At 46.1% G+C, this 12,271-nt stretch overlaps 1 protein-coding gene across 1 annotated transcript in view; it reads left to right on the top strand.

Moving 5' to 3' along the window:
- Nucleotides 1–12,271, top strand: part of Prmt8 (protein arginine methyltransferase 8) — a 93,644-nt gene that overhangs the window by 30,341 nt on the left and 51,032 nt on the right. The window contains exon 2 of the mRNA XM_004643574.2: nucleotides 6,202–6,387. Coding sequence (XP_004643631.1) covers nucleotides 6,202–6,387 — 186 coding nt within the window. The remainder of the gene's footprint in view (nucleotides 1–6,201; nucleotides 6,388–12,271) is intronic.

Genomic DNA, 12,271 nt, shown 5'->3' with positions numbered 1-12,271 from the left:
TTCCTGAACCCCTACCCTGCCTGTCAAAACCATATACATCTTTTGAGGACCAGCTCAAGTGTCCCCTCCTCAAAGTGACATCTTCCTCCTGGACTCTGAGCTCTTACCTGATCTCAGTATTCAGTGCATCCTGGGCCTGTGCATCCAACAGGCTAGGTAGATGACAGGAAACATGCTCAAGAGGCCTGAAGTGGCCAGCCCAGACATGGGGCAGGTGTTTCAAAAGTCCTGGTTAGCAGATGGCATTGAGAGTAGAAGACAGTCACAAGCTCTGGCGATGGCAGTGACTCTCAGTGGATCTGGACCACAGACTGCAAGAGGAGACCTGAGCCTGGGCGTCAGCAGGAGGTGGGACAAGTAAGGTGGAACATGTGTGCAGGGCCCTTAGCACCTGGGCAGGACCAGAGTGAAGATGTTGGATGGCAGGGCAGGTGTGACCAGAATGCAGGTGGCAGGGCCACAGTTTCACACTGTGGGGCTGGGAGCAGTGGTGAAGCATCCAGGAAGGAACAGTGGAGCCATGGCAATCGCAGCTGTGAGGATATGCAGATGCTGGGAATGGAACCGTTTGGGCCACCTCTCCCAGCACAACTCCTAACCCCTTTCCTGTGGTCCCAGCCTGTATCACACAAGGTATTTCTAAGGTTGCCTACTTCTTTCCCTCAGAGCCTAGGGTTTTCCAGGGTGTCCAGTGAAGGACTATTTCCTGTGCTCTAGACCACAAGTAAGCAGGCAGATGCACCAAAGGCCAAACTCACGGTGCCTGTCAGGGCTGTGTTTGTGACTGAGCCATTTTTGTAGCTATGTGCCTGTAGTCCTTTCTTCCTATACCCAGGGCTCCTGCACCTCTCTTGCTTCTACCAAACTTGCACAGTGGCTCTGTGGCAGGTGTGTCCATAGGAATGTCCTGGGCTTTGGGGACACTGCCCTTTCTCGTGCACCTCACATCTCCTGAAGAGGGCTCATTTGTCAGCCCCCATGATGCTGAGCTGGGCTGGCAAGAACTGACCCACAAGTCCCTATCTGTCCCCCATGGCTGTGGCTGTTGAAGTCAATTCATCTCCCTCTTAATCAACCCAGCACTCTGCTTCATCAGATGTGTGGCACATGGCAGATGTTTTATAGAAATGAGCTGTTGGGAAAAGAGATTCAAGAAGCCCTACGCAAAGAAACCTTGGAATCTGAGTTGAATGACAGTGCAAGAGGTGCTAGAGGCCTTGTAACCTGGACTGTGCACAGTTTCTGGGCCAGTCAGTTTCTCCCTCCTTCATATCCTTATAGAAAGGAAATAAAAGGGACTAAGATGGGATATGTTTATGGTTCCATGATGGATGTACTCACTATGTGTCGCGAACACGTGCTGTTGTGGTCTGTGTCTAGACATGCCCCTAAAGTCATGGGTCAGGCTTCTAAAGCTTCTTGTTGATTCATGGTATGGGCGTGTGCACTGGGTGGGTAGCTTGCATACAGTGTAAGGGAGGAAAGATGTTTGCTCTCTGCTGCTCCTCCCTTTTTGCTCTTGCTGCTTTTGCTGTCTTCTGCTGCCTTGAACTGTTGCCCCTCACCATGCCACCCTGCCTTGGCATCAGCCAAGTATAAACTGAAACATCCACAAACTATGAGCTAAATAAACCTTTTCTTCCTTTAATCTGGACATTGGGTATTTTGTCTCAGCAATGAGAGAAAAGTTACCAAGGCAGGTACTAATAAAATAAAAATAGACTTCAGTGAAGTCTCTGCTGGACTCAGCAGTGCACACTGCTTCTTGGACTTCATGGGTGACCACACTGCTGTCTGAGCATGTCCTCAGGAGCTGCCTTGCCTTGACCTTTGTCTGCTTGGGCCCTGAAGAGTGGTGCCAGGCCATGCTTCTTCAGAGGAGGCCTGGTCACAGTCCTGGAGTAGTAGGGACATGTTTGCCCCACAACATGGGGCTTCCTGTCCTGAAGCTTCTCTCTCTGGACCCCTGGGGCCTCTACCTGCCACCCTCACCTGCTCTTCCCCTGGGGCATATTCTTTGAGCATCTCAAAGTCCTTGTACCTACAGGTGCTTCTAAGCAGATCACCAGGCTCCATTTCACTGCAAAGGTCTGGGCTTGCATTTCCTTTGCTTTTTCAATATTATTTTTTGCTATTTACAAAAATGATGTGAGTTGATGGTGTATTTAGAAAATATAAACAAGCACAATAAAGGGAAGAACCATGTGTGACCCAACAACCTACATCCACCACTGCCCGTGCTCGTGCCTTCCCGGATTTCCTTTCTTGCAGTCTTCATGGAGTGGGCGGGAAATCACAGTGCCCTCTGCGCCTGGGTGTCCATCCGCATGGGGTGCTGCTCTTCACTTCATAAATACCTTGAGTTCTGTTACAGCAGGGCATGAATGGGCTAGGATTTTTAAAGCACAATCATACTGTGTGTTTTTCTGCTTGTCCTCCTCAACCAGCACTTCGTGCACATGTGTGTTTGTGTCATTAAATACTCTTTACATGATATTTTTAGTGGCCGGCTAGCGTCCTGCAGTGTGGGTGCATCGTGGTCGATGGCATCCACTTTGTTTCCTGGAGCACTGCAGGTGACTCTTGTTTCTCTTATCGTGAACAGCACTGTCATGGAACTTGTTGGCTACTGACTTATGATGGTCTAAAATTCTCTCTTCCTGATCAAAATTGTAGGCATGGATTCAATAATTTCTGCTTATATCTGTGACATTTTATCAAACTTTTTTCCAAAATCTTTTAACCTATTTCCACAAGAAGTTTGTACAAGCACCTGTGTTTCTGAAAACCTTACAAAGGCAGAGGTTTATTCTGTAGTTTTGTGGGAGAGGAGGCTATAAGTTTTTTTTATTTTGAATTTACCTGATTTCTAGTATCATTTAAGCATTTTTATTGTATGTGAATTTTGCATGCATATGTATTCTTCTATGAGTAGACTAGGTTGCTTGGCCCCCATTAAATCAGGGTGATCATCTCTTTCTTCCTGGTTTGTAAGGGCTCTTTCCACACCTGCCATGTGTGTCAGGAAGTACTTCTCTACTTGTCATTTGCCTTCTCATTTGGTTTATGATATTTATTGACTGGAAGTGCTGTAATATCTGCTTGCTAGACATCTTTTCTTGTATGACTCAATGACATTTCAAACTCCATATATCTACATAGAAATTCATTATTTCCCCCACCCCAACTTGCTCTTCCTGCTGACTTGCTTATTTCTGTTAATGTCACCACTATTTTCCTACTCAACCAGGCTTGAAATGTGGAAGTCATCTCTGATTCCAACTTTTCTCTCTTCCCCCACACATTCCGTCAGCTGCCAACTCCTATAGGCTCTATTTCTGCATTTCTTTGTCGAGCAGCCCCTCCAACACCCTAGTAGTTCACATTCTCATTATTTTTGACTGGGCTTTGAAAATAGCCTCCCTAAAGTCATTTCTGGCCTCCCCAATGCTGGTGCCTCTACCGCCTCCTTTCTTTCCCCCTCCTGCGTGCTGCTGTGGCATTCATGGTCCAAAAACAGAGCTCAAGCACAGAACTCCCTGGCTACAAAGGGCAGCAGATCCCTATGGTCTTGGTATTTAACTACCTACCACCTCTTAGCCTGACCATAATGTCGTACCAACCAACTCCTCCACCATCGCAGCCAAGCTGCTCCAAACAAGCTCACTCTTTCCCACCCTTCACCCTTTGCTGAGATCATCTCTTCCTCTTTGAGTTCCCTCCCATCATCTCTCCCTTCCAAAAGCCATTCTAAAATCTCCCCCACCATTCCGTTTCCTGCTGCCAGCTATCATGGGATTTTCTGATTCTCCAAGCTGAAATAAAAAATATCTCTCTTTTGTATCTTCCAACAAGTTCCTTGAACTTCTTCTGTAGAATACACCTCATTGCAGTTTCTCAAGGGTGGCAGGGCCTAGAAAGCAGCCCTTGGAAAGGGCTGAAAGTTGCAGTGTCTGTTTCTTCTATGTAGCGCCCCTCTTTGGCAGGGGCTCAGTGGGTATTTGTGGAATTAAAAGCAGTGCCCCAGGTAGCTGAATGCCACAGGTCGGAGGCCACTGCGATGTCCCACTTCCTTGCAGCCTTCTGAAAGAGGGTGCTCTATTAGCCCAAAGGTGGAACAAGACTTGCTCTGCGGGGAGGCTGATCTCAGCCAGCAGCACTGGCTAGCAGGAACTGGCCTGCAGTCTCCTCTTTGACCCATCACCTGTGGGTTTTGGAGTCAGTGCCCCTGCTCCAAACCTATTCATCTTTTAGCCTTATGTCATGGGTGGCACATGGTAGACATTTGTAAGTTGGCTGTTGGGGAAAGGAACCCACATGAAAAGGGCAGTAAGATTCAGAGCTGAATGACAGCTCAGGGGTGCTGGAGGCCCCGTGACCTTGACTGTGCACAGTGCCTGAACCAGCTTGATGATTTTCTTTCCTAATGTATTTAAATGGAGTCAATATTGGGGTCAGCTGCACATGCGGAGCCTTCTTCAGCGCTAGAGGTGACTCTGCAGCCTGCACGGGAGTGTGCAATTGACACAGTCTATTTTTAGCTTCCTGGAGACCGTGACCAGCATCTGTGGAGCGGAGGTGGGCACACCTGCTGCATGCTAATGAGGCAGCCCCACTTGCCTCCCCGCCAGCCAGCCCAGGCGCTTTCAGGCCCGAAGTCCTCTCATCTTGCAGAGGCAGTAACCTACATACACCAGGAAGACAGGACCATCATGCCCCCAGCCCGCTCCCCTTGGCCTCAAACACGGGAGGTCCCTGGGGCTGTGCCCATGTCAGACAGGAAGGGACAGGTCATTGGGCTTCTGGATCTGCTCTTTCCTAAGGTCCCCTGCTTTCTTTCATAGTAAATCTGACCAGAACCAGCTCATGGATGAGAAAATTGAGACAGAACAGGGACATAATTTATATAATTGGAATAATAGTAATAGTAGTAGTAAATTCAATTAAATGCTTATTGCATGCCAGGCAGAGTTCTAAAGTTTTTATACCTATAGCCTTATCCAAATGTCTTGAAAATTGTTTCATGAAGCTTTTATTATGCTCCATAACTTACAGGGGAGGAAAGTGAGGAGAGGTGGTGACAGGTGACTTCCCAAAGCCGCACAGCCAGTGAGCCGCAGAGCTGCGTCTCAGAGCCAGGCAACATGATGCTAGAGTTTGAACTGTCAGTCAGTGTTATCTACTTTCAAGATTTATTCTTAACTTTACTTGAGCCAGGATAGGATCCTGGAGCCCTGATTCTCAGTCCCAGGAAACCAACTGTAGGTAATCTTGTCTCTGGCTCTCTGGCTCTCTGTCTGTCTGTCTGTCTGTCTGTCTGTCTGTCTCTCTCTCTCTCTCTCTCTCTCTCTCTCTCTCTCTCTCTCTCTCTGTGTGTGTGTGTGTGTGTGTAGCTTTTTATCTCTCTCTGGCCTTGTCTCTTTTATCTGTCTTTGAGTCTGTCTGTCTGTCTGCCTGTCCACCTGGTAGGCAACCAGCCTATCTCTGAGCTGTGCCCAGGGCCTGCTTTGAAACCTTGAAGATCTGAGTCTCTTGGAGGTTGGGGAGAGGATGTGCTCTGCAGAAGAGTTTGAACTTAACCCTGGGCTCCAGGAACCCCTGGAGCCATATGTCTTTCTCCTTCCTCTCCTAGCCTCTTGTAGGGTATGGGGGCCAAGACAGTGATGGGCAGCAGTAGTAGAAAGCTGGGCTGCAAAGTGTTAAGAGTGGGCTCTCCCTCTTAGCATCCCGATCTCAAATACATGGTGCAGCCTCCAATACATCAATCCCTTGAGGGACACTCTACACCCAGACCCCACCAACCCCAAGGCCCAGGAGGCTGTTCTGGAGTTTACATCCTTAGCCAACTACTATGTTGTACATCTTCGTTTTTGTCAAGAGCTCCTATTTTCCTCTACAAGGAAGTGCTTTTGCCATATAACAGCTATAGAAACTGAGGCCTTGATAAACTCAGTTTGCCCAGCTCATAAGAGCTGTAGCTGGGTTCAGTCCAGGTCTGTTTGGCTCATCAGCAGCACATCACCTCCCTGAAGTTCACAGCCATAAGCCTGACTGCCAGGAAGTGGGGTGCAGTCACTGACCCCTCAGCGGGGCTGCTGCTCTGCCTGTTTAGAGTTCTGGGAAAGAGAGGGAGGGGAGGAAATCCTTGAAGGGTGGGACCTCCTTGCCTCTGCTAACCCCTGGCCCTTTCACTTCCTTCAGGTGAGCAGTCCCCCCTCCCAGCCCCCTCAGCCTGTCATCCCACCCAAGCCTGTGCAATGTGTCCATCATGTGTCCACTCAACCCAGCTGCCCAGGCCGGGGCAAGATGTCCAAGCTGTTGAACCCAGAGGAGATGACGTCAAGAGATTATTACTTTGATTCCTATGCTCACTTTGGGATCCACGAGGTAAAACATCTGGGGGTGGGCAAATGGGACATGGTGGCATTATTTAGAGGCAGCTGGGTATGGTAGTGCATGTCTATAATCCCCACACTCTGACAGGCCAAAGCAGGAGGGTCACAAGTCCAAGCCCAGCCTGGACAACTTGGCAAGACCCTGTCTCAAACAATAAAAGAAAAAAAAAAAAATAAAAGGAAAAATTTAAAAAGGTTGGGGATGCAGCTTAGTGTGAAGGATTGGGTTTAATCCCCAATACTGGGGGGAAAAAACCAGACACATAGTTATTCCAGTGTATGGTACTCTGGACCATCATAAAATCAATTTTCACAGGGCCCCAAGGCTTCTGGTCTGTCTTTCCTATGTGCTCTTCTGGGCAGGCCAGGGTCAGACCTAGAACAGGTGAGCGGGATGGATGGAGAGCACATGGCGTGTAGGTATTATGTGTTTTACCCTATAGCCCCTGTCTCTCCAACCACAAACCAAGGACATCCAGCAGGGACTGAAAGTGTCAGTCATTGCACAGGGCTTAAGTGCTTGCATTCAGAGTCCTGAGGCTAAAAGGACCCTTTGGAGGTCATGATGCCTGTCCTTTAAAGCAACGAGCACCTCCCAGAGAAGAGATACAGATATCCTTGGTAATCTGACCCCAGGCTGACATCGTGATTAATTCTCTAGAAGTCCTTAGATGTAAGTGCCTTGAACATATAGCTTAGCCATGGAACAGAACAGAGCCTACTCTCAGCTACAGAGGGGTCATAAGGACACCCACATTCTCTGCCCCTCATCATCCCCTCATTATACTTCTAAGCAATCCCAGATAAATAACTAGCACTTACTGTTTACCAAGTGCCAGGAACAGCTCAAAGCACATTATATGTATCACTTCATTTAATCCCACTCACCTGTAAAGAAAATATTTCTGTGATTGCCTTATAGTATGAAGAAAATATTGAAAAAAGAAAACATTTGCTTGCAATGTAAGAGCATTTCCAAGACAAGTCTCTGAGTTCTGTGGTGGCAGTGCCCTTCTTGGAAGGATGTTCTAATAACAATAGCCCATATGTGCACCGAATTCCAGGCGCAGTTGCAAGCAGTGTGTATCACTGGCTCATTTGTTCTTCATGTTAACCCTTCCAGGTTAGCATTTTTGTCTGTCCCATTTTACAGACAGTCGAGGGCCTCAATGCTCAGAGTGCTCCTCATTGTTCATGTTTGTTTGTACAGAGTTTGGCTAGCAAGCTCAGGACTAGAAATTTAAACTCACATTTTGGCTCTAAGAAATTTATTCCTAACCACCATACAGCCTAGAAAATAATCTTCTTTCCTCTCTTCCTTCATGGCCCAGCTCTAGGGAATCATTTGCTCTGTAGCCCCTTAGTTGTTTCTGGAATAGGGTTCAGACTCATCTGCTCCAGGGAGGCCCAAACTTTGGTGAGCCTGCCTTAAGAGTTTCTCTCCAGGTCTAACCACTGGCGGGGGCCTGCAGGGCCAGGGGTTGGGTGGTTCAAAGTCCTGGCCCAGGAGGAGAGGGCGGGTGGTGGACTGCTGCACCTGGCTTCACTCTGCACCTTTTTGGGGAGAGGATGGGTGCACAGGGCCCTACCAAGGCCTGTGTGAGGCTCTGGGAGGGAAAAGGCATGCCTTCAAAAGCTCCTTTTCCTCAAGACCCTGTTCCTAATTAAAGGGCATGTCCAAGAGATGAGTTCTAACTGTCCTGTGTTCTAGGAGCCCACTTCTGGGCAGATTCTTAGGAAAAGAGACCAGGGACCCTAAATTCGTCTCCTGGGACTCCTGAAATTCCCTTTTGGAAACAACCAATCATGATACCTCAAGGCAGCCGAGCCATCTCCTGGCACATGTTCCCCATGAACCTCCCTCTACATTCCATAGTACCTCTGGTCATGGTCTCCCAGGCTATCCTGATCTATGAATTCCTTCAAGATTTGGAGTCTCAGCCTGGAACCCAGTACTTGACATCATGCTGTCTGCTTTGAAAAAATATGTTGACTAATCCAGCCTCTCAGGGGACACACACAGCACACAGACCAACACCAAAGGGATATGTGGACACCAAGGGTCACAAACTACCAGGATAGGTTCTCTCAGTTTTGCAAGAAAATCAAATTTAAGCATTAAGATATATGAACATAGTACAGATGAAGCAGCAGACAAAAAAATGAGCAGGTCATAATATCCTTAGAAAATTTCAGACCTTCTCATTGGGAAGAATTTCTGCACATCTAGCATAAATCCCTTCTGCTACAGCTCTAGACCATTCTGCAGCCTGGCTGTTAGGAAAATAGAGATGACTAGCCAACCTGCCTTCTCCCCTGAGATACCTTTCCACACTGATTTTAGTGTCCAAGATCATCTGGCATGAAAGTCTGGAAACATGTAGATGAACATAGATCTGTGCAGAGCAAGGATCCTCTCATGTCCTATTACCAAGCGTCAGTAATTTCTGCTTGGCAGAGAGCTGGTGGCAATGCCTTTTCTCCATGGTCTCTGTAGGACCCAAGTTTCTCATCCAGAGAAAGTGGCCACTTGGCTGTCCTCTCCTTGTGGGTGATGGGGCGGCACTGCTGACCAGTGAGTAAGGGTGCAGTGTGTTGCAGATGATGGGATGATGGATTGGCTGGAGAGGCCTGTGCACAGGCAAGGAATGCCTGCAAGGCAGTGCTGGACACTGCTGTTCTTCCCATCTGACAGCTGTTTTGAGACATTGAGCACTCTGCCTTTGGAGGGCAGAGTTCAGTGAGGAAATTGGAGGTCTTCCAACCCCACGCTTCTCTGAGGAGAATAAAGCATGAATCAGAGAAGAGATGGCAGAGGTGTGTATTCTGGGGCTTTGACCCAGATAGCAGGGACAGCTTAATGGCCTCCCAGAGCCCAGCTCCACTTCCTGCCTCTCTGGACTTTGGCACCAGCTTCACTGTCTGGAACAGAGTCACAGCCAGTGGGACTGGCTGTGCTCCCAGAGCCCGGCCTGGGCACCATGCATGCAGCTGGCCAGCTCCCTCCTTTTAGCAACCTTGCTTCAGGTTCTATTGAAACAGAATCTCTGGGGCCTCATTTCCTAACTGTCATGAGTTCAGTGGGCAGGAAAATTGGCAAGCTATCCACAGGCAGGCTGAGAACTGCATCCAGCAAGGTGCCACACTCTTGTCTACAGTGTCTCTGCGTCTCTGGACTCCAGGAATGGCCAAACTGGTACTGGCGAGAAGACAGTTTTTCATTTTCACAGGATAGGTGGGGCTGCTTAATAAGTCACCACTCATTCTCCTAGAATTTACAGGGGCCAAAGAAGTGACAGAAATCAATGAATTAGAGCAGGGCACATGGGGTACTCCTTGTTAGCAAAAAGAATATCTCAGAGATACTCAGCCAGGCTGGAAGAGGTAGCTATGGGATCTCTGACACTTTCATCCTTATTATCCTCCTCCAGCGCTAGGGTCCCCGCATTTCAGTCACACGTCCACTGCTGCTAAGCCTTGAGCTGCCTCATTTGCCTGCTGCACACCACATATTCCCTCTTTCCGTTTACTACGCATCTTTGTGTGCTGTGTTCCATACCAGATCTAGGGGTCCCATCTTGCAGTCTGTACTGTCACAGATCTCCTGGGGAAGAGAGACTTGAGCTGCCTTTGAAAGTATTTAAAGCCTGAAGTAAACATGATCAGACTATACCCTCACTTTGTTTGACTTCTAATAGCATAAAAGATACCAACCCTAGGGCAGAAAAGGAAGTAGTAGCTGGGCTTCAGAGGGTTACTTCTTCCTTTCCACCTACATATGTTACTAAAATGTCCTCTGTGATCATTCTGGGAGTTGCCATTTAGCTCAACCTGGGAAACACCCTAGGCAGCTGCCACACTGCTGTGTCCAGAGCTCCAAAACATGCAAGAGCAGCAAGGCCTGCTAACAAGGGCAAAAGACAAATTCCCAATCACAGCGAAGCATTTCTAACATTGTTCTTATGGGAAATGATACCAGATACACAGCAAAATCAACACAGATGTAGGGAATTCCCATAGTATAAGCAGCTTGGCCCAGTCCTCCCAAATGGTATCCTCAGACTACAGAGGACACGTGCCCCACAATTACGCATGGAAGCATTCCCGAGAAGGGTCATAGATCATTCACAGAGCAAACTGCAATCAGCTTCAGACATTGAAATCATGAAGGATAGTCTTTGTCTTTGTTTTTGTTTTAATGAGTGAAACCAGAAGCCAAAAGCAGTGTTATCAAAAAAAAAAAACTCTAAATAATTGCAAGTTAGAGAACACTGTTCTTAATAAACCATATACCAGGGAAGAAAGCAAAAGAGAAATATTTCAAAATAAATGACAATAAAAACACAGCGTATAAAAATTTGTGCCATGCAGCTAAAGCAATCTTTAGAGGGAAACATGTAGCTTTGGATGCCTTTATTAGAACACAAAAGAATGATATACAATCAGTGACCAAGTTTCCACTCTATAAAACTACAGAAGAAAAGAACAAATCAGACTCAAGAAATTAAATAATTATCTTGGGAGCTGATGTTAATGAAATCGAAGTCAAGCAACAGACAAAAACACGAAACTGAAAGGTAATTTTCAAAAAAGATGAACAGAATGGCACTCGTCTACAGTGGTTAAGAAAAAAATCAGAGTACACAGACTATATCATAAAATTTAAAAAATGAAGTTTTCTCGCAACAAAGGAATGATCAATTATATCTTAATTTGTATTCTCAACCTTATTACATTTCAGGGTTTTTTATTTATTTATTTATTTATTTATTTATTCATTTTTATTTAGGACAGGATCTCCAGGGTCTCAATTCGTAGACTGGACTAGTAGCGATCCTCCTGTTTGCAGCCTTCCAAGCACTGGAATTACAGGCGCACACACCATACCCAGTCTCAATCACCGTCTAACACTGTTCTTACGGGAAACATAAGCTGGGGATTGAACTCCAGGCCCCTGCATCTGCCTAATCAGGCACTTTAATCTGCTGAGCTATTTGGCTGGCCCACATTTCAGTTTTAAATAAATAATAGGTATTTCTTTTAAAAACATCATAAATAAAGATAAGGACATAATGCGATGATATTATGATTCATAAATTTAACACCTTAGATGAAATGGATACATTCATTGGGAAAATATATTTCAAACATATAAAGACACTGAGGCCAGGCTATATCTCAGTGGCACAGCACCTGCCTGGCAAGCAGGGGTCCTGAATTTGATTCCCAGTACCCCACCCCTGAAAAGATATAAAGACATAGAATGCTAAGATAGCTTTTAACCAACTAAATAAATTGAATCAGTAACTAAGGACCAAAGGAAAAGCATTTCCAGGATATATGGCTTTACTGGTGAATTATATCAAATGCTGAAAGAAGAAAATACTGGTTTTAGAAACTTTTCAAAAAATGTAGGGGAGAACAATTCTTAAGTTATGATGTGAGTTCAAGTAACTTATTATCAGAGAGGATGAGAGGAAGTTACAGTCTTTTTTAAGTGTAGATACCAATATCTACCTCAAAATATTAAATGAAACAAAACAATATTTTGAGGGGATTGCACAGCACAGCAAAGTGTTTACCCAACACTGAATACCAATCAGGTGGATCCAATATATTAACAGAATAAAGAAGAAAAGTTATATAAATCTCAACAGATGTAGAAATTGCACATGGCAAAATTAAACGCCAGTTCATAACAGAAGCTCTCCATTTCTTTAGTCTGATAAAAGGCATTTATGGAAAGCTTGCTGCTAAAATTACACTTAATGGTGACATGTTAGGTATTGGAATAAAGGAAAGTTGTCTATCTTCTGAAATTGTATACTAAATTTTGCTGGCAGTCCTTCCCAATTCAGTAAGACAAGAGGAAAGAA

The sequence above is a fragment of the Octodon degus genome, unplaced genomic scaffold (assembly GCF_000260255.1).
Source record: "Octodon degus isolate 3935 unplaced genomic scaffold, OctDeg1.0 scaffold00178, whole genome shotgun sequence".
NCBI lineage: Eukaryota > Metazoa > Chordata > Mammalia > Rodentia > Octodontidae > Octodon > Octodon degus.
Note: the sequence above shows the minus strand (reverse complement) of the source record. Positions and strands in the feature narration are given on the sequence as shown.